General features: G+C 41.0%; 1 protein-coding gene across 2 annotated transcripts in view; it reads left to right on the forward strand.

The window, feature by feature from the left end:
* The first annotated feature begins 2,701 nt into the window (after positions 1 to 2,701).
* Positions 2,702 to 22,095, forward strand: part of LOC124422562 (protein slit) — a 308,496-nt gene continuing 289,102 nt past the window's right edge. For both annotated transcript variants that reach the window (XM_046959195.1, XM_046959196.1), the window contains exon 1: positions 2,702 to 4,270. In XM_046959195.1, the coding sequence (XP_046815151.1) occupies positions 3,972 to 4,270 (299 nt within the window). In that variant the 5' untranslated portion in view covers positions 2,702 to 3,971. The remainder of the gene's footprint in view (positions 4,271 to 22,095) is intronic.

Consider the following 22,095-nt stretch of genomic DNA (forward strand, 5'->3'; position numbering starts at 1 on the left):
AATTTTCAAGTATATACACAAGTTTAGAAAGAGAAAATTTCGATGTTTACTTACTAAAATTCAAAGGGAAACTGATCTGGCAAGCGTTAAAATCGAACCAAGAGTTTCGATCAAAGTTTCTTCCTTTCCTTTTTACTTTTTTGTTTTTTGTTTTTTTTTTTTTAATTTTTCACGGAGAATCTAAGAACGTCATAGTAAAAGTCGATAGTAGAATGTCATAATCTCTATATAGACGACGTATGTAGCATTCAGAGAAATTTCAATTATCGGTAGGGTCGTATGTAGTCCTTTTAGTCGAATTGAAAGAAGAACATCGTTGGTTATGTTTCCTTTTCTAAAGAGAGACTCGGTAGAAGCAGATAAATCGCGGAAACGCAAGGAAGCAAGGAAGCTAACTTGTACCTTCCTTCGTAGAGAACGAACGAGTTGCACGATGTGTGCGGAGGACATCGGTGCTTAGGTTTGTTCGAGGCACGTTTCTCAGACAGGAAGTGGAGAAGGTAAAAATGTAAGAGAGAGAGAGAGAGAGAGAGAGAGAGAGAGTGAGAGAGAGAGAAAGAGAGAGAGAGAGAACAAGGAGAAGAAAGAAGAAGAAGAAGAAGAAGAAGAAGGAGAAGAAGGCCCGTGGAAAATACCAAGGAAAAATTCCAATATGCTTCGAAACTCTTGCGACCGTGCATGGAATGCATTCACGTCCTTGATTGTGCTTGGGAAGCATATTTTTCTCGTACTTCCGATATTGCAGCGAGACGGTCCCTTGTACTTTCCCTCTTTTATAACTGCCTGCGTCACTGGTCCTTCCACTTTCCCCTTTCCCTCCTTCATATTCTCGTCCTTCCTCAGTAACGTAAGGTGTCTCCTCCTTGGAGCGTGCGTTTCTTTTCGGAAACGAACGGTACAGAGAAGAAAAAGGGGAAAGAGAGGATAGTCTGGCGAAGTGAATTGTGGTTGTACCACGAAGGTACATACAAATGTGTGTGGCTCTCTTCTACGACCTCGCGCTTCACCGACGTCCCCCATTCCTCGTCGAAGTACGCCATCGAAGAAGGGAAATATGCTTTTCTCTATATTATGCGTACGCCTGCAGGACGTAAAAACGATTCTGTCTGCTCGAGCGAATCACAGCTTGCTCGTCCGAAAGGTTGCTGCATATTCTTCTGTCTCTTTCTTAAATTACTTTCGTCGAATGAGAAACGCGTTTCTCTTTCCAGACATTATTTATTAAAACTCATATTTCACTTCTACATATATACACATAGCATTATAGGTATCTCCGAAGCAGATTTATGAGTTTACTCATAACGATCGATCGTTCTCACGATTTTATCGACCTATTGATTATTTTTGTCTTCTTCTAATATTTACGACGTTAAAGGGACGTAAAAGGGATAGGTAGTAGAGGTTTATATAACGGGTGGGAAATAACGAACTGGCGTATATATCATAGCACAGCGTTTGGGGATAACGTGCTTATTTAGAGGTTAAAGCTCCATTTGGCTTATCGACCATCCTAAGGTTTTTTACGGGTCTCTACGATCGGCTAATGTAAAAATTGCGCGCGTTAGCTGGCAGAAAAGTTCGATGAGTATGATAACGTTAGGCCTCCTCTTTCACGTATCGATTTCGCGGGAACAACGTACCTTAGACGGCCGTACGACCGCCATTTGCTCGCTTCTAAATTACAGAAACGAGGGGTTAGGCAACGAGCGATTTACAGAATATTACGCGCAGTAAAATCACCTTGCTAGAGACATTTGCCCCTTTTGTCCCTCTCTCTCTCTCTCTCTCTCTCTCTCTCTCTCTCTCTCTCTCTCTCTCTCTCTCTCCCTCTTTCTCGTTGTCGCTATCTTCGCGTTTACTTGCACGCCATTTGTAGTTTTCTCATTCGTTCGGCGTACGTCGAGTACTTATATGAGACTTTAATAAAGGGGATACAAGAATATATTATTTCCTTCCACGCCTATCTAGACGTTCCTTATGATTTTGTATTCTTTTCTTTTATTCAACGTGCCGTCACCCGTTTAAATACTCGATTAATGTCTCTCGAGGAGATAACATCAGTTATATGTATAAAATAATCGGTTTTCTTCGCGAGAAACGAGATATAGCAAGATCGTGCGTCAGATCGTTCGATCGATATGCAAGACTCGATAACGTCGTTTCTCGGAAAGACAACCTTGAGAGTCGGATCGATCGAAAATCTCTTTTAATCTTTCTTCTAACTCCTTTTCATTTCTTTTTTTGCTTTTTCTTTCATTTCCAGGTGATGCATCTGCCTCGCGGCAAGGTCTTAGAAATCCCGACGAGGAATCCTACAAACTCACCGCCCTCGATAATGCCTGTGTAACGACGTTCGTTCAGAGTACAGTCGATGCTTATCCACGCACACGTTACAATCGATAGTGGTCTACAAAGCCAAGTACGTACGCGATCAACGCGTTTTCTAGTATCTCACTACGTATATACGTCTTTTGATACTTAAGAAAAAGCACATAAATAGAAGGAATAGAAGTATAAGCAGTAAAAAATTGGATAAGAAAAAAAAAGTGAAAGGAGAAAAAGAATAATCAAGAAAGATACTAAAGGATAATATCAGAAACGCATTATATTCATATATCGAAAGAGGAACGCGTCGAGTCTTCGTAATCAGAGCACGGATGATCCTCGATTGAACGTTCTCTTGATAAAATCAACTTGTGAGCTTAGCCACGCGTACCCAGTCATTGGGTACGGTAGACACTTGGCCGAAGACCAGCATCAAGATAAGGTCAGCGAGAGCTGTGGCCCAGGATGCGCAGGAACGGGTGGTGCCGTTAGTGTTGGACGACAGCTCGCTCGAGAGGCCACCAGAACCAGAAGGGGGCCACGAAGAAGGCCCCCAGAAGGGCCTGCTGGATGGTCTAGTTTGCGAGCGACCATCATCGTCGTCGTCGTCGTTGTTGTTCTCGTCCTTCGATCCGGATCGAGAGAGGCACGAAGAGGAAGAAGAAGGAGAGGAGGAAGGAAAGGGGAGGCTGGAAGAGAGAACGGAGGGAGAGCTCCGAGATACTGGCTCTGTTCCGAGTGCGCTGGCGGACTTTGAGTTAGAACTTGTCGACGAGAAGGAATACGCAATTCGAGTTTGTCTTTCGTCAACGGACGTGCCAGTCTGTGTTCATCGAAAGAGACAAGCGGAGGAAAAATATCATCACCACCACCACCATCATCATCATCACCATCACCATTACGATCAGCAGAAACAACAGCAGCAGCATCCTTCGAGACAAGAACACCAAGAAGATACGAAATCCTCAAGAAGAACAACGTCGGACAACGTTGAAGGTTTTCGAAGTAGAATTTGCGGGGAAGGTAGACAACAGAGATCCTCCTATTGTAGGAATCACCATCATCATCATCATCATCATCATCGTCAACGTCATCAAGGAGGAGGAGGAGGTGGAGGTGGAGGCAGCGGTGGAGGAGGAGGACCTGGAGTCGATCAGAATCATCGTCCCTGCCGAGTTCATGCTCGAAGGAGAGAATTTTCGAGGGAAAAACAGCCAAAGGAAGAACGGACAGAGGATCGTAGAGATTTGAGACACTCGGAGGAAGTCGAGTGTTCGATCATACATCTCGATCAGGATCCGATTCTTCGTCCGGTACGGGTACTCGGTTGTTCTCCTGCGGAAGGACAAGAGATATCCTCGTTCTTGGAACCGTCTGTCGTTAGTGGTGTTGCTAGTGGTGGTGGTGGTGGTGGTGCTAGTGTTGTTGGCTGTGCTGGTAGCACTACAGGTGCTTCTACCTCTGTTCAAAGCGTGCCGTACGTTTACAGTGGACTTTCCACGAGCGGAATTGCGACGGAGGGTCCTTGCTACGGTCTGTACAACCCGGATAATATACGGCCAAAGAGCCGTGTCGGGAGCCGCTTCGCCAAGATCCTCGAGAGACCGAATCGCGCGGTGAAGGACGTTAATCGTAAAGTGCTAGCAATGATACGCGCTATGACGCCTTCCTGGTCGTTGCGTCTTCTCGGCGTCAGCTGCGGTTCCGTGGTTTGCGCCTGGGGACTTCTTCTGATACTCTCAGTTCTCGGTGGTGGTGCATCTCACGGTACTGGTACCGGCATCGGCAGTTTTGGCCTTGGAAGTCTCTCCGGTACTATGGACGATCTCAATGCAGCCACTTGTCCTTGGGCTTGTTCCTGTGGAGGTCAAGAGGTTGACTGTTCTCATCGAGGACTTACGCAGATACCTGGCGACCTGGCTGCTCTTCTACTTGCCGAAAAATTGTAAGTTATTTTTACCTTATCTCCCTTTTATTTTCTTATCTTTTTATCGTCATTTATTCAAGTTAATTACAAGCCAGCTTCCGTGAGCACATTTAGCCCAAGTTTTTCCAAGAACCAAGTCCAAACAACGTGTAAAGTATATATATATATATATATATATATATATATATATATATATATATATATATTCGCTGCTTCGCTCGATAAATTTCCTTCAGATATTTAACGAATTTTTTCTTCCAGCATGGTAAATACCTAGATCGTTCATAATTAACGTGTTGACTTTGAAACGTCACAGCGAATTAGGTTAAACATTGTTGTATCATTCGTAATTCTTTCCTATTATTCTAAGTTGAAATCTCGGTATAATAATAGGATATTGAGGCAAGTCATCACTGCAAGAGATATATCGAGGGTCGTACTCTCCTTAGTTATTCACAATTCATTCTGTTTGCTTTGCTGCTTGGCTCATTTCGAAAGAAAACAAAGTGTTGTTTTTATGACGGTGAAGAAAGTAAAGAAAATTAGGATGGAAGAGAGGAGTGGGGGGGAGGGGGTTCATGAGGTCAAAGAAGAAGAAGGAAAGAGAGAACGGTGCATAGTGAATGTGCTTACTTATTTCTCGATAAGTTTCCCCTTTCGTATTTCACCATATGTATATGCTTCTTCTTCGAAAGGATCCGATCAAAGTAGAAAATGCAATTCGATTTAAAGTGGATGGCTCGATCGTTTTCTTCTACCTACTTTACTGAAGCGATCGACATAATCCAACGCCATTTGCATCCCCCTTTTACACTTTCTATTTGAACCGTTAGAAATGTTGTAAGTTTAAGTGTCTCGACTTTTAAAGTTCGTTGCGATAAAGGAAAAGGTGCAATAACGAGATGCATTAGTGAAAGAAAACTAGAACTTGATACATCGAAAATATCTTAGCTCTTTACTAGATCTTCACTCGAACGATCAACAGAACGAGAAACAGAAAGAGAAAGAGAGAGAGAGAGAGAGAGAGAGAGAGAGAGAGAGAGAGAGAGAGAAAGAGTGAGAGAGAGAGAGAGAGAGAAAATATTCATTTTAAAAATACGATGATAGGGAAAGAGATATACGTCGTGCGTTTTAATGTCACCTCGTGCGTATGTATATGTAGATATAAGCATTTATCTCTACGTTGATACACTTTGCGAGCATAGTTTTAGCAGCTATATTATAACGTTTTAACACTTTCCATACGATCGTCGCTAAAGTAGAGGCACGCGAGCATGATCCAACGAATGTTCTCTCCCTCTCTTTCTTTCTCTCTCTCTTCCTCACTTTCTGCTTCACCTCGAGGGATTTTTTCCAGCTTACGTTACTACGGCTCGTCACGAAATATTCATAGCGACGTATACACGAGTTAAGGGAGGTACAGAGAGTGTGAGTGAGTGAATGAGTGAGTAAAAGAGAGAGAGAGAGAGAGAGAGAGAGAGGGAGGGAGGAGTGAGAGCCAGACGCTGGAAGAACGGACTAATTAAATCGGCACATTAATCTAATTGGTACAAATTACAACACAGCGATACTAGGTATCTAGATGAGCTCGATGACGGCACGTTTAATCTCCTCTCTCTCTCTCTCTCTCTCTCTCTCTCTTAATCTCTCTTTTTTTCCTCTTTCTCTCTCTTCTTCATTCTTCCATCCCTGTCGTAGAATGTAACAGGATTTTAATAAATCGATACAGTTTACAAAATCTGTCGACGTGAAAGAGAAAAATAAAAGAAGAAAGACAAGGACTTGTATTTTCTTTTCCTCATCGTTCTCGTCGTCGTTCTCATCGTCGAGGGTGTCGAGGCAATCGCTGTGCAAGATCGCACGTCGATAAATCCGCGCTCGAGTATAACAGGGAGCCATTAACGGTGGTCGATTAGCATTCGATTAATATGCCGTCGGCGTGCGCGACCGCGAATAATTAAATCCTCGAAATACATTAGCGCGAAGTTATTGCTGCGAACGAGAACGTACGGTGGTCCCATCGCGATAAAAACAAAAATAAAAGAGAGAGAGAGAGAGAGAGAGAGAGAGAGAGAGGGAAAGAGAGAGAGAAAGAGAGAGAGAGAGAGAGAGAGGGAAAGAGAGAGAGAAAGAGAGAGAGAGTAGAGAAAGTAAAGAGAAAAATGAGAGTTCGAAAGAGAAAGTAAAAAAGAAATAAAATCGAAGGATTTGAACAAAAATTGTCTCGTATTTTTTCGTCTCGAATGGTAGAGGACCTCCTACCATTAATACGTAATGCCTTCTTAAGACGGATTATGCATGCTTAAACCTGATCCGAAAGGAAAACGCTCTTCTTCTCTTGGTCGTCGTTGTCGTCGTCTTCGTCGTCGTCTTCGTCGTATCCACCGACGTTCTCACGTTTCAAAGGATTTGCATGCACGATTCGTCTTCGAATTTCGGTGAGAATCCTTAGCTTTTACTCAAGTCCCAAAAGCGAAGGAACAACAAGATGCTTTCGAACGTTTTCGAGGGGAAAGATTAAAAGCCGCTCATGTTCGCGACGACGATACGGGACGACACGCTCGCGATTCTTTCATAAATTTGTATAATTAATGGCGCTCGAACCTTCATCTTTCTACAAGAAATATCTATAGTCTATGTATGTATGTATGTATATATATATATATATTTATCTTTAGAAAGACGAATGAATTATCGCGTTAACGGATTTCTATCGTTGCTTTTCATCGTTGATAGTTGAAATATCGTCTCGTATTTCGATGCAAACGAGAAATAGAAGAAGAATCTTGGGGGGGAGGGAAAACTATGAAAGTCTCGTCGGTTTTGATAAATATTACTGTATCATTCGTTATATAAGATTTATTAATAGTGCGTTTTATTGGTAGGGATGGAGGTAAGGGGGTTGGTAAAGGTAAGGGGATTGGTAGAGGTAAGGGGTTAGTTGGTAGATGGGCGATTGTGGTAGTGGTAGCTCGCGACGGGACACGAAGGCCGAAGAAAAAATATTTGTCTCTCACGGCATGAAAATGACAGGTGTCGTTATAGAAAAAGAAGTACCTCTCGTTTGAGGCCGCCGTTTGGTCGTTTAGCCAAATTGATTTTCGTTCAAGAGTTCTATCGCTTGCTTCCTAGAGCATAGCAATAGACCAGAAGAGAAGGCCTTAATGGCTTCTTCGATCACGTTCATCGAGGAGAACCACTGTTTGTACCTGTTCGGTCCAGCCCGTTTCGTAGCCGATGCCGAGATAATGAGGGACACGAGCGTCCGGATTTCCCTCTTTGTATCTAACCCCATCTAAATCCATGCTTTAGGGAGAGCCAAACCAGCTTGTGTTCTACATGGATATACATTGATTGGTATTGACAACGGGTCGTCAGAAATTTTCGAGCGTACCTCTCAGAATGCTTTTACGAGAACGGCAGCCTATCTCGCATTTTCTCTTTTTTTTTCTTTTTCTTTTTTTTTCCATTCCCCTCCTCCCCATTCGTCTAGTAATAGGAGGTAACGCCCGTACCATATTACTCGGATCGATCCCACAGAACAACGTTTCTTCAATGTGTATCGACGTTCGATGTGTATCTGTCTATCTATAGATGTCTTGTTCTAATGAAGCTATTAGATTTACGAGCGATAGCTTCGGAGGACCTGTCGTAATAACTCTTTTGAGTTATGCCAAGGAGTATAGCGATTTCACTATCGCTTTAGAGGTATTATTACTTCCTTTAGTTTTCCTTTATTTCATTTTTTTCAAGCTGTTATTCGCACGCACTGGCATATAAATTTTATCGATTCTTTTTTAACGATTATAACATGCTCTCTCAGAGTAAAGGATATCTTCTTATCGTTATTTCCGGGTGTACACAACGGAAGCTTATTTTCGTGACTTGTTAAAGAGTGTCTGTCTGTCTCTATATCTGTTTAACAGTCGGAAAACTCCTGCGAAGTCTTGTAAACGGAAACGAAGGTCGTACACACTGATGCCACTTTTAGTCTTCCGGTAATGTTAACCATCCTTTCTGTATCTCTATCTCTTTCCTCTTCGAGTGCTAGGCACTTATGATTTTTCGATTAAGCTACATAAACAGTACTCGGCAAGCTAAACATCAAGACGGTAGAACCGAGTGTTTGGTCAAGACCCGATACGATGTTTTCCCAAGTAACGTTCAGACGCGTTCTTGTAAAGAGAGCAGAACTCGGCCCACATTCGTTACATCGACAGCAAAACGGAACAAGCTCGTTGAAACGCGAGTAGATAAATCGGAATTCGCGATCTATCTTAATCTTTGAACGAGTAACTTTTTCCGAAATCCAAACTTTACTTGAAAGTAGCTATTTTCTCTCTTCCTCTTTCTCTTTCGTTCTTTCTCCTTCTTTTTACTTCGAAGCTTTCACGGATGGTCAAGTTCCGGAAAAGTTCGACGGAAATCACGATCTATTAGCAACTCTTAAAGAAATGAAAGGAAGAAAGAAACGAACGAATGAACGAACGAATGAACTTCATTTCGGAGATAAATAATAGGTACTTTACTCGAAAGCTCCTACTTTCAAAGGTATAATTTAGAAAAGATAATGGAAATAATATGGAACAACGTATATGCATTGAAGAAGATATATAAATTCAACATAAACCTGTGGTCGTACAATAAAGTTCCATTGCCTGAGGTTGAGAGTTTCCTTCTCGCGTAACGTTAACCGAGAGGCAGAGAGAGAGAGAGAGAGAGAGAGAGAGAGAGAAAGAGACAGTGAACATGACACAGTAAACTTCGCTCGTGATACCGAATGTAATAAGCAGACTGTGAGTCATTCCTTTAGTTCGCACATTAATTAGACTACGTAGGTAATTATTGTATTTGCTGGTGTTACTATTTCGTTCCAATGATTAGTCTTAATTAAACTTTATTCTATCCCTCTCTCACTCTTTCTCTCTTGATACACTGTTGCCATCTTTTTTTCTTTCTTTTTATTTCTTGATGTCGTCTGTATCTCGTCTGCTCGCTCTTATTCTTACTCTCAGAAACTAGTCTGGGACGAGAAAAGCAGCTTCGAAGTCATAGCTTCGCGACGCGTGAAATCCTGGAAGATACGTAGTCGGTCCATTCGAATTCCTCGGGTGCAATGCGGTGCTCCGCATAGTTGCTTCTCTTGGCGTGAAACTGCTGGCCGCGTTCAACGTGCACATTCGCTCCACGTGCCACGGAAATACATATGTATAGAGACTAGCTACCTACACGGATTCGATCGTGACGAGCTGTTCCAACTATGGACGATAGTAATAGTAATAGTAGTAGTAGTAGAAGTGCTTCTATAGATAGAGGGATAGAGGGATGAAAACGCGTAATTTCGGACGAGATAGACATACGAGCTTCGATATTTCATTGTAGCTCGTGAACTCACATAAACATTTTGTTCCGATAGTTCGAGTTACGTTTTGTAGTTATCGTGAACGATCTCTATCTTCTATCTCTCATTCTCTCGTAACTACATCGATTCTACTACTCCACCTCTCTTCGTCAGCCACAAAATCATTTACATCGGTGCAACATTTGAGAGGGAATTTCTCGCGAGTAACCCTCTCGGTTAGAGTTTAATCGCATGGTTATTTGCATTACCTTACTACTGGCATATTACCGAATAGTATAGTGAATATAGTAGTATATAGCGAGTGTATAATGTAATACATAGGATACATATAAGAGTAGGAGAGGAGGAGAAGGAAGACTATGAGAATACTGGAACGTACGTATACCTATAAGATACTACGTTATACCTAGATATTCCTAGAGGAAGAAAGGGGATGAACAGAGGTGAATAGGACGTTTTACTGGTGCAGAGAGTACAGTCAGCAGTGCAGAGACCGCGAATATTTCACAGCACCTTTGGTTAAATTTCTCTTGCGTTCGACCTCGTTCATTTGGATTGCGTGTACGAGTAAAAGTTAATTCGCTCGATATGGTGGTGGCCGTTAGAAATTTACGGAATGGCTATGCCGAGGATCATCGTTGGGTGAACGTGAATTTTGCGGATGGTTGACTACCACGAAATATTGGAAATATTTCCGTAGAGAAATCGGTCGATCGGTCGAATTGGATCGAATCGAATCGAATCGAATCGAAAACATTTTGATACGGCTCGTAGATGTTTACCGGTGATAATGAAAGCCAATGAAAAATGACAGGGAGTTAAAGATGACCCTCTAAGAGAGCCGATCTACGGCTGTCGTTATTTCTCAACATAGCAATTAATCTAGCCATCGATAATTAAGTCGATGATAAACGGGGTGTCCGCATAGCGATTAGATTTATTATTTATAATGACACAGCGCGGGCTGCTCTGCGTAACGCGCATGCGAGTTCACGCACCAGCTTCGAACAATTAATCACCTCTCCGACAACAATTACGGCCGATTACGGTGTTGTACCTCGATCGAGATATATTGTAATTAGTATCGGCGTAACGCCTTGCTCGGTACACCAACACACTCGCTAACATTCGTACAGTATGCTTAGAAAGTTTTCCACTATACTTCTCAACCTTATTTTCTAGTTCTTATCTCCTTCTTTCTGTCTTTTTCACCTTATCTTTTTCTCGATCGTAGATAAATTAACTACTTTGTGTAGGCGCGTTGTAGATATACAGATATCGATGCTAATTCGTACGGTGAATTTTCTACCTTACAAGTTATCTCACTTTTGTCACAGTAAAGTAATTATTTTATGTCCTTTTTTAAATATTTTTTCTTCTTCTCTCTTTCTCTCTCTCTCTCTCTCTCTCTCTCTCTCTCTATCTATCTCTTTTTCTCCTTTTTTCTTTCTCTCTTTTTCCTTGAATTCTTTCGCAAAGTATATAGAAAAACATAGTGTATATTGTACGCAACTACGCTTTCTTGTTGAATTTCACGAAACTTCCATTAGACTCGACAGCGAAGCTTCAACGAAAGAACTTCGGATGGTTGTCGATACGTCTGCTAGCAACGATTTTCTACCTGGACTACAGTCGATCCATTCCGATGGTGAAATTAATGGTTTTCTTTCGCCGTGGAAGTGCGCAGGTCAAACAAAGAATTATTCTAGAGAAAGGGTTGCCAACATTTTATCACGTCACTCGATCTCTCTCTCTCTCTCTCTCTCTCTCTCTCTCTCATTCTCCTGTTCTCTTCTCCACACTTCTCCATTTCCTCGTATGGTTGTCCTGCCGAGTGCTCTTCTAATGAAAAATGACCGTGATGCGTTTCTCGATTGTGCGTTGCGTTACCTTACTTTTCGTGAATTTTCATGTAAAAAATTTTTACGCTATCAACGAATGAAAGAGCAAAAAAGAAAATGAAAGAGAGAGAGAGAGAGAGAGAGAGAGAGAGAGAGAAAGAGAATTCTCTCTCGATCGGTGGATGTACGATGGTTCTCTCATTTGCCTGCTCGTTTATTAAATTCTTCCTACTTTTTTTATTGCCTTCATCTATCTTTTTTCTTTTTTCTTTTTTACCATCCCTTTTCACAAAAATAATTTTAACGAGTCACTGTCGCGTTCGAACGTTATACCACGTATCGCGAGCGTCATAATGTTTTATTAACTAATTAAACGATAGAAAAAAAGCTTTGCCAGTAGAGTGGAAAGGAATAACAATGGCGAAGAGAAAAATAACAGGAATAAAAGGAAAGAAAGAGACGGCGACGGCGAGTGACGTTGATGTCCGAAAGTCAAAATCACCGGACTGTTTATTTTACCTTTGTTATCTCTGCCACTTTATCGTGCCTCGTCGGGTTCGTAAAGTCAAAGAGAGAGAGAGAGAGAGAGAGAGAGAGAGAGAGAGAAACAGACGGATAGACAGACAGACAGGGAGGAAGGGAGATATAGAAAAAAGAGAAGGACAGAGAAAGACAGAAAGATATATATATATATATATATATATATATATATATATATAGAGAGAGAGAGAGAGAGAGAGAGAGTTCATACGTGTACGTTGTATACACAATACAAAGGCATTATCTCGTTCACGCTCGGTTGCTACAATGAAGCAAACGGCGTATCTTTTGCAAAACGTTCATCTTTTTTTCTTTTTTCTTTTTTTTGTCCCTAGCTCCGGCTTCATCGTCGTTACTCTCCGAAAGTGGGACGCACGCATCGCACTTCGGTCAACCCATTTGTCGATAGTTTACATCGAAGGGACGCGCCTCGAATGCAGTCGTGTTTAATCGGCACCGACCGTCGTTTTCCATTAAAATTCACCGAGTACAGTTCTTCCTCAGTTATTCGACGAGAGAGCGAGTAAAACGAACGAATGAACGAATGAGGGTTAAAAGGAATGCTTTTTGAATGCTTTTCGAGTGCTTTTCCACGGCACTAGCTACCAGAAGACCGACTCGTGCGCAGGTCAAACAAAGAATTAAAGCCGAAAGGAGTCGGCGCATTTTTTCACGTTTACCGTTTCCTCCTTTTTTATATTTCTACCATAATAATGGTGTCCCTGCTGAGTCGCTCCCATGGCGAACTTCTCTCTCTCCACCCTCCTCTCTCTGCTTTCTCTTGTTCTCTTTCTAATACGTGGTCGAGGTTGCTGCATTCGCGTGTTTGGAACTTTGGGATAGTTTTTGAAATTAATTTCCAACGAGAAAGAGAGAGAGAGAGAGAGAGAGAGAGAGAGAGAGAGAGAGAGAGAGAGAGAGGACGGCCAGGTAGCCGTAACCAGACACAAGGCACGTGACTACGCATTGTCGCTCGATATTCTCGAATTTGAAGAATATTATATTCGTTCCGCGTTGCCTGTCACTACTGTGAACACAACGAAATGGACAGCATTGGTAAAGTTCGTATGCATTGACACGTTTTCGAAATTTGGTGGTTGTTCGGTATCCACAGAAGAGAGAGAGAGAGAGAGAGAGAGAGAGAGAGAGAGAGAGAGAGAGAGAGAGAGAGAGACAGAAAGAGAAATATATATATATATATATATATATATATATAGAGAGAGAGAGAGAGAGAGAGAGAGAGAGAGAGAAAGAGAAAGACAGCAAGAACGAGGTACCTGCATCTACCTCTTCCATCTCGGTTACCACGGTCTCCTTGATTTATTAGGATGTAACTTCGAAGCGCGGAGAGGATTAGTTGTAATGCACGGCTGTATGCGCGCGCGAGAGGACGACGTGGCTTCCACGTTTCGAGTCGACAGGCATCTGAAACTGTATATCTTCGTAATAACTTTCGGACTTCTCGTCTCGCTCTCTCACTTTCTCATCTCACTCGCTCCTTCATTCGCCATATTTGGTTCTCTAAAATTTCATTAAGGCACGCGCCCCGGTAGTTAGATCGACAAAATTTATTTCGACTCTTGTATCGCTTCTCTCGCGCCATATAGTACAAAAGTGTTGCTTTGCAATACTATTGTGGGAAAATCTAATAAAGTGTTTTATTCGACGAATGGCAAAAGGGTCGCTTTCAATTCCAAGCTCTTAAGCGTAATCCTTTCGTTAGAGAGTAAAAGAGAGAAATAAAAGGAGAGAGAACGAGAGAGAGAGGGAGTGACGAGAAGGAAGAGTCATCTCTGTCCCCTTTCGATCCCTATTTTACGATATTCATTCGCAGTACGGTTTAAACCATTGTCATTAGAGATTAGATTACTCTGAGAGGTAATAGGGCAATAAAGAATCGTCCTTTACTCTTTTTCTCTCGAGGTTACGATTTGGCCAACCGATAAAGACTTTTCGTTTTGCAATATAACGTTCAGGGATCACCGATAAATCAGAATTAAAGTCTACATGCATGCTTTACTTGCTTACTTCCTTGCGTGCATATGTGCGTGAATTCGTGCATGTATGGGTGAGTTCGTGCGTGCGTGCCAATGCGTGAGCTTTGGTTTGCCCAAACTACGTTGGTACAACCATAGGGTCTCTATTGTCATCGGACAAATCTCCGTTTAGAGGGGCCACTGTTGGTGGATTATGCGACCGTGGAGATTCCAACGGGCCATCGCTCGGCCAGCCGCACGTTCGTTCGTTCGTTCGTTCGTTCATTTGAACCTACGCGTGCGTTCTCCGAGAGAGAGAGAGAGAGAGAGAGAGAGAGAGAGAAAGAGAGAGAGAGAGAGAGAGAGAGAGAGAGAGTATGTGTGTGTGTGAGAATCGCCATAGTCCAAAGTACGTCGCATTTCGAATTTTCATCTACCTGTTGAAGGTCGAACGATGCTTAAAACGGACCATTCGAAGGGATTATCGGACGAGTTAATCAAGACCAACCAGACTCGGCACGTCGAAATATTCTATTTTCCTCGTGGAAATCGTTAACGCGATTTCGTTGTATAGAGTTTCGAGATGGGACAGGAAAGGCCCATCGAGTTAGTTAGTCAGCCAGCCGGTACATACCTTTGATCGAGATAAAAGCGTTGTCATTTTCGTTAGAGAAAGAGATAAAAAAAGAAAGAAAAGGATGAAAAGGAATGAAAAAGAAAAAGAAAAAAAACTATGAAAGGAACGTATCGAGAATCCAAGCTTCATTTGCATCGATAAGGATCGTGTTTAAAGTGATTATTGAAATAAAGATCAGCTTGATGGCAGAGCACTAGACGGGCGCGTGCGCGTCTCAATAATTGTTCTCTCGCTTAGTTCTCTATGGTCTCGTTGACTTTCTTATGAATAATAAAGACGTAGCTTTATCTTTCCCTCACGTACACCTTTGAATTTTACGTTTTCTCGTTTTGTACGAGTGATATAAGTTATCCAGAGCTTATTGGAGCTAAACTTGGGTAGGTTGTATGAAACATCGGATATCTTTATTATTTCTCATATGGGTGAAATTTTTGGTGGTACGTTGTTTTAAAGAACGAAACAAATCTGGTGTTACGTATTAAAAAAGAAATAAAGAGAAAGAGGGAGAGATAAATAGATAGAGAAAGAGAGAAAGAAAAAGAGAAAGAGAGAGGTATTTCTGTAATCCCCGAAAGACTCACGGGAGAGTCGCAAGAACGTAAATAACTTGAGAAAGAAGTGTGTAGGGTTGGGACAGCACACGGAACACAGAACACGAAACGCGGTTTTCACCGCGGAACGCCTCTGGACTTTTGGATCGTGTCCTCCGCCCCAGGAGGCGAGACTACGCGTCCGCCTCGACGGACATGAATCACGTGGCGCATGCAAATGAAAAGATGCGTGCGGGGGTGGTGGGACCATCAACCACCTTCAAAAGGTCGTAAGTGTTGCGTTGGGAGAGGGAGGAGAGGGAAACAGAGATAAAAAGGAAAAAAAGAAAAAAGAAAAAGGAAAAAGAACGCGAACGTTCGCGTACGGTCCAGGAGAAATTCTTTTTCTGTCGGACAGCCACGCAAGTGCGCGGCGAAAACGTTGTTGCGGTCTGCTCGAGAGAGTCAAAATTTATTACGGAGCCTTGTTACATGTTCCGCACGAGAACGCGGCTTACATAAATGTGGACTCGCGCTGCTTTTTACACCGACACGTTGCGCACTACGTTGAACCTACATTTTCGTTCTAACCTTTATCCGTCGAAACTATCAGTTTTGCTCTACGGATGACCTCGTAGACTAAACTCAATTCTCCTCCTCTTTGGCCTTGGTAAATCCTCTGACTATTTTGCTATTAGTATTTCTATGCATTTCTATTATATTTTTTCTCATCGAGTGCGTACGCATCAGTAATGTCTTCCCTTATACTTTTTCTTTTCTTTTCCTTTTTCCTCTTTCTCTCTCTGTCTCTCTTTCTTTCCCTCTCTTTTTTCTTTTCTGACATTAACATTTATATTACGCGGCTTTCGGCTTTCTCCAAGTCGCTCTACATTTTTCGGACAATGCCTATACCACCCGTCGTTGTCGTCGTCCCTGATATCCAGTCGATTCTCTCCACCTTTTTCTCTCTCTCTTTCTCTCTCTCTCTCTTTCCTTCTCGTGCTTCTGGAAATCTTTTGTTATACAGTCCGTGAATCGTGTCGGGAATCAACGGAGGGGAACACCTGGGGTCAACGCGCGAATTTGATCAGGTTCAGTGTGATTTTTATCGAATGAAAAAAGGGAGTCGTCGCAATTTTTAGCTTTCAAAAAAACTCCATCTTAGTTTGTTATATTTCTCTTCTTCTTTTTTTCTTTTTTCTTTTTTACACCCTTTCTTATTGTTCAGACGTGCGAACATATTTAAGAAACACCACGTTGAACGCGTGAGAAACACCTTTTATAATTTATATCCTAACAGTAATTAGGTATACGTACAGTTTATGATTATATGAATTCTAATGAATTCGTTGTTGTCGTTATGTGCTAAGGAAGAAAAAAAATGATCAAATCGACTGGAGCAAATTGAAGCAAAATAAATAAAAGGAAAAGAAAAAGAAAAGAAAAGAATGAAAGAGTATGAGATTTTAGATAGGTTTTTAAGCCTTTGAAGATACTCATAGGAATCGTTCCCGATTGGATGCTCGATGACACGAGCCGTCTCGAAAGCGTTGGTGAGTGTCGAAATGTAGATGCTGCGGCGCGAATAAGATTTATGTGAGCAGAACGAAAGAAACAAAATAAATGTATGCGCGAGTGTGCTAAGAGAGCGTTAGCTAGAGGTAGTAGTGAATAGTGGGAGTAGATGGAAAGGAAAAGAGTATAGAGGAAGAAGGCGGACAAGGACATGAGAAAGATGGAAAGAGATCGAGGATGTGAAGGAGGTGGAGGACCGAGGAGAAGTGGGTCGGACGAAAGAAGATGAGCAAACAAAATGCATCCGTATATATCTCTGACGTCTGTCAAAACATGAGACGGAGCTTCGTGCTGCGAGACTGTTCTGGGCAGCACCCACTGACATATCTTTCATTTTTTTTTTCTTTTAACTTTTTTATTCCTTCTTCAACTTTTTATCACCATTTCTCTCTCTCTCTCTCTCTCTCTCTCTTGCTTTCTTCTCTTCTCTCTGATTTTTTGCTTTTTGTTTACATTTACGAGAATGTGTCATCTTGACGAAAAATATTTAGAACCGGAAACGTAAAATTCTTTTTTCCTTTTTCCAGTTATTATTCTTTTGATTTGTCATTCTAACAATTACAAGTTTTTGCTCGCACTCTAAATCACTTCTCCGTCGGTTGTAAAGCTTTCGCCCACTTTCCACTACGTATAATCTATTACGAGAACGATAAAGACTTCATCGATATATAGGGCCCTTTGATCCATGCCGAAGCAAGGATCCTAGCTTAATCGACGATGAGAAATAACTCTTGTGCCGCGGTACGATACTAATATCGACTTCGAGTCCGGCGAAAATATCGATTAATCTTCAGAATGGGAAAAGCACAGGGCCGAGGTCGGCCACCTATCTTTCTCTCTCTCTCTCTCTCTCTCTCTCTCTTTCTCTCTCTCTCTCTCTTTGTCTTTATCTCTGTCTCTGTCTTTCTCTTTCTGTTCAGCTCCAAGAGAACGATTTCGAAACGCTCGCTCTCTCTCTCTTTCTCTCTCTCTCTTTCTCTCTTTTCTTTAGGTGAAACTTCGATCGAAAGAAGAAAGGGGTGAGATGACGATACATACAGGAGCTCTTAAAGAATTTCGTCGTAAGCCTGGATTAAGTTATGATGGTCGTGGATAGGATCTCTTTCTTTTTTTCTGTTTCTCGTTCTCTTTCTTTCTCCCTCTCTCTCTCTCTCTCTCTCTCTCTCTCTCTCTCTCTCTCTCTTTTTCTTCCGTTCTTTTGGTAGACGTGCCGATACAACTCGAACTGCGTCGAACGTGCCTCCGCAGTACGGGATGAATGGAAACCTGTTTCCTTGCTTCTTGTTCCTGTTGTCGTTTCTTTTTTAATCAAGCTATCCAAGAATTGGAGAGTAGAGAAAGGGGGAGAAGAGGGTATGATTGGATGAAACAGAGTAGTAAGAGAGACGTAAGAGAATTAAAGGGAAGCCTTATGGGCGGAGTTGAGAAATAATGGAATATAACTGGAAGTACGATGATAAAAAAAGGTCAATGGGGAGGGTTTTGAGGCAGGTGAAATAAAATCCACTTCTTCCGCATTTCAGGATGGTACGCGGTGTTTGCCATTAAGCTTTGCTACCGAACTCTCTTTCTCTCTCTCTCTCTCTCTTTCTCTTTTTTTCTCTCTACCTTTTTCTGGCTTTCTCTCTCTTTCTCTGTTTTTCTTGTCAGAAGAAGGAGAAGGAAGAAGCTGACTGCTCGTTTTAAAGAAAAAACGCAGAATCGTGGTTTACCCCCACCACCACTACCGCTACCACATCGTCCAACCTTTTCTCGTTTCTTTCCTTTTATCGAGGAATACCAGGACGAATGTCATTTCGTGTATGTTCGTGTCTCCGTAGCGGATATCATTTCCTCTAGAAAATTACCATTCCACCGAAGTAGGACGATCCTTTCCAGGACGAAGATGAAACGAGTTTCGCTGTTGGCATTCGAGGGATGAGACAGACGTCGAGCAACCGGATTTCGAAGCGAGATTTTCTTCTTATTTTTCTACTTCTTCTTCTTCTTCTTCTTCTTCTTCTTCTTCTTCTCCTTTTTCTTTTTTTCCTTCTTTTTTCTTTCTCTTTTTTTTTTTCATGTAACCGTCGATGATACAAACCTCGACGTTGTAAGTTTTAGTGTAAGTTTAGAACGACGAGAATATTTATGAAATCGCAAAAGATGCATGAGATACTTACAATCTCGTAATCTATCTTCCCTTTTTTATTTATTACGAATTACTTTATCTACTTCTTCGCTTATACGATTGGATTAATTTTTTTTCGTTCCTTTCTCGATTATTATCGCCGGAGAGGTCAGGAAAATTGAATAGTTCAGTTGAAATTTATGAAAATATTTCGAACTCTGCTACGTTTTACTCGCAATGATAAAGCAAAGTGATAAATATTCATAGGAAATTTTTTGGCAAATAACATATCCGTGTATTGAATTAAACGATGCTTCTTTTTTTTCGTTTTTGTTTTTTGTTTTTTTTTTTGAAATTATATCAAATCGATTCGAACGTAAAATGTATATATAAAACGTTGTATATGTATATGACATGTACAAAGTGTATGTATGCATGAAACGAAGTCGTAATGGAATGGCTGTCGCACACACCAAGTACTTGTACCCTCGTTGATATTCGCTATACATGTACATACGTAACTACATATATGGCACTATCGAAGAATGATTCACTGCACGAATGTAACACTTCTGTTCCATTTATTCGGTGATACTAGTGCAAAACGATTTAGCGGTAGTGCGGACCGGCTATTTCATGAATTCGAAGTACCTAAGTGGAATCCTACGAAAGAGATCCGTTTATACATTTTCCATCGAAAACATGGGAAATAATAGCGAATCCGTGTCGCCGATATTCGATATCCGCGAGCAGTTTAAAGCGCATAGACGTCCGTTCATCGTTTTAGAGTTCTCGTGGAACCAGGTCGATTGATTCGAGAGAGAGAGAGAGAGAGAGAGAGAGAAGAGACGATATAAAAGGTAGACAAAGAGAAGAGAAGAGAGAGAAAGAATGAGAGAAAGAGAGAGAGAGAGAGAGAGAGAGAGAGAAGTTTTGTTGGTCAACGAAGCTTGAGAAAAATAGATGCAAACAATTACCAGAGTTCACTTATCAACATTGTACAAGACCAATTAACTTAAGATTCCTAGCAATTTTCCGAGGTAAGATAGAAACTTTCAAAAAACGTTTATATCATAATCTTTAATTTTATTTACTCTTTTAATAACTCGACGAATTTAAATGATTTCTCTGTTTTTATTTTTTATTCACTTTTAAATACTTCGCTTCGAATTAAATATAATATCATCATATCGATTACATTTATTATGGATTTTCTTTTTAAAGTTTCGATATTATTTTTATAATATTATATCATTGCTATCGTTTTCTCGTTGCCAGAGAAATCGAAATAATCCTATTCCCGTTAATTACGCTTTTCGGTACGCTTCCAAATGTCGTGTTACAATGGAGACGTTTGAATTCGATGATACCATACAATATACAATATATATATATATATATATATATATATGTGTGTGTGTGTGTGTGTGTGTGTGTGTGTGTGTAGTATGTATGTATGTACGATTAATAGATACTCGACGTTAAATATGACGTGCTGCTCACGTAAATATGCGTTTCGGAACGCAATTAATATCTCATTGGAAATGTATCCATGTGCCGTGACATCGAAGCTGTAAAATCGCGTTAATAACAGGACGATCACGGGAATGCTCATTCTACCTTTCGACGAGAAACAATACAAACGGCTGAATAACGAATATTTTAACGATTCACGAAGATTGCTGGGTTACGAACGAACGATGTCTCTCTTTCTCTCTCTCCCTCTCTCTCTCTCTCTCTTTTTCTTTTTTTCTTTTGCGAACGTTTTCAACGAAACAAATTTGTTTTCAACGAGAACAACGTTAGGGAGTAGGAGTACCAACAACGGATACAACGCATAGGTTTCATAAAATCGTGACGAGACTACCAGAGAGACGGGAAAGTTCTTTTACGAGCGAACGAGCGAAGGAACGACGAACTACGTGGATATCGAACGAACGGTTCGTGTCTCGTCTTCTGCCAGTTCCTCTATTTTCTTTTACCTTTTCTTCTTTTCTATTTTACTTTTCTTCCTGTCTCTCTCTCTCTCTCTTTTCTCTCTTTCTCTTTTTCTTTTTCTTTGTCTTTCTTATTTCTTTGGACTGTGTCTATCTCTCTTAATACCTGCTGCATTTTGTTGCATTTTATTGTACTAGCTGTTATTTATATGTCCCTTAATTACTTGGACGTAAAGATCGTTTTGTACTAATAGAACCTTTGTTCTAGATATATTAAATTCTTCTTTTTTTTTTTTTTTTTTCTTCAACTATTTAACTCTTTTATTTGTTTGAAATATCCACTTATGCTTCTGTTACATAGCTACGATTAAGTTTATTACTACTACGAGAAACGACATTCGTTAAAAGATCTTTCTTTTTCTCTCTTTCACGGTTGTACACCGATTTACCGACTACACGACGATGTAATTGCTTTCGGTTTGATCCGTTCCTACCGAAACGGAGATTTATCGTCTTGCGGTCGTTGATACTAGCCTCGTAGATCCAGGATTCGTGAAGAGACTGAGGAAGCTCGGAGAAGAGAAAGGGAGGAGTAGATCGAGAACGAAGGTAGCATATACGGCGTTACAGGATATCAAAGTCCGATGCAGGACTCCTCCTCCAACTTGTTCGATAGAACTGCTGCATCACCGGACTCGCCGAAAGGAACTCGCCGTTCTCACCGCATTTCGACCCTTACGAATCGTCCGCGTGTAATTGGATTTTTCCGATCCTATAAATTCGCTCGATTTCTTTCTTTCTTTCTTTCCCCGTCTCCGTCTTCGGCTATCACCGTAACGCGTAGCTAAAAAAAATAAAACATAAAGAGAGTAAGAAAAACGGACCCATAGTCCATTTGTTTCGAAGTAAAAATGTTAAATTACGCGGTAATAAGTTTCATTGGAACTATAATTATTATGCAAAATTTTATTAACTCATTTCGAATAAGCGTGCTAACTCTTTCGCATGAATTTTTTTCCTTTCTTATTTCTTTTTTCCTCCTTTTTCATTTTCTTTTTTTTTTTAATACTTAATTTTTCTTTTTTTCTTTTTTCCTTTTCCTTCTACCCCCTTTTTTTTCCTTTTTTCTTTTTTTTTTCTTTTTGAACAAGTTCGAAACGAGCAAGAGGATTCGAGGTACACGATTCTCTCCGCACCTTTTACGATTCGTCGAGGGATTTCGTCGAAACTTGAACAAGTTGAAGAGAAATCAAGGAATATTGGTGCACGTATGGCCCGTGTATGCCAACATGAGTACATACATGTATACATGGTAACGTACATACATATATACATACG

The sequence above is a fragment of the Vespa crabro genome, chromosome 3, assembly GCF_910589235.1.
Source record: "Vespa crabro chromosome 3, iyVesCrab1.2, whole genome shotgun sequence".
Lineage (NCBI taxonomy): Eukaryota > Metazoa > Arthropoda > Insecta > Hymenoptera > Vespidae > Vespa > Vespa crabro.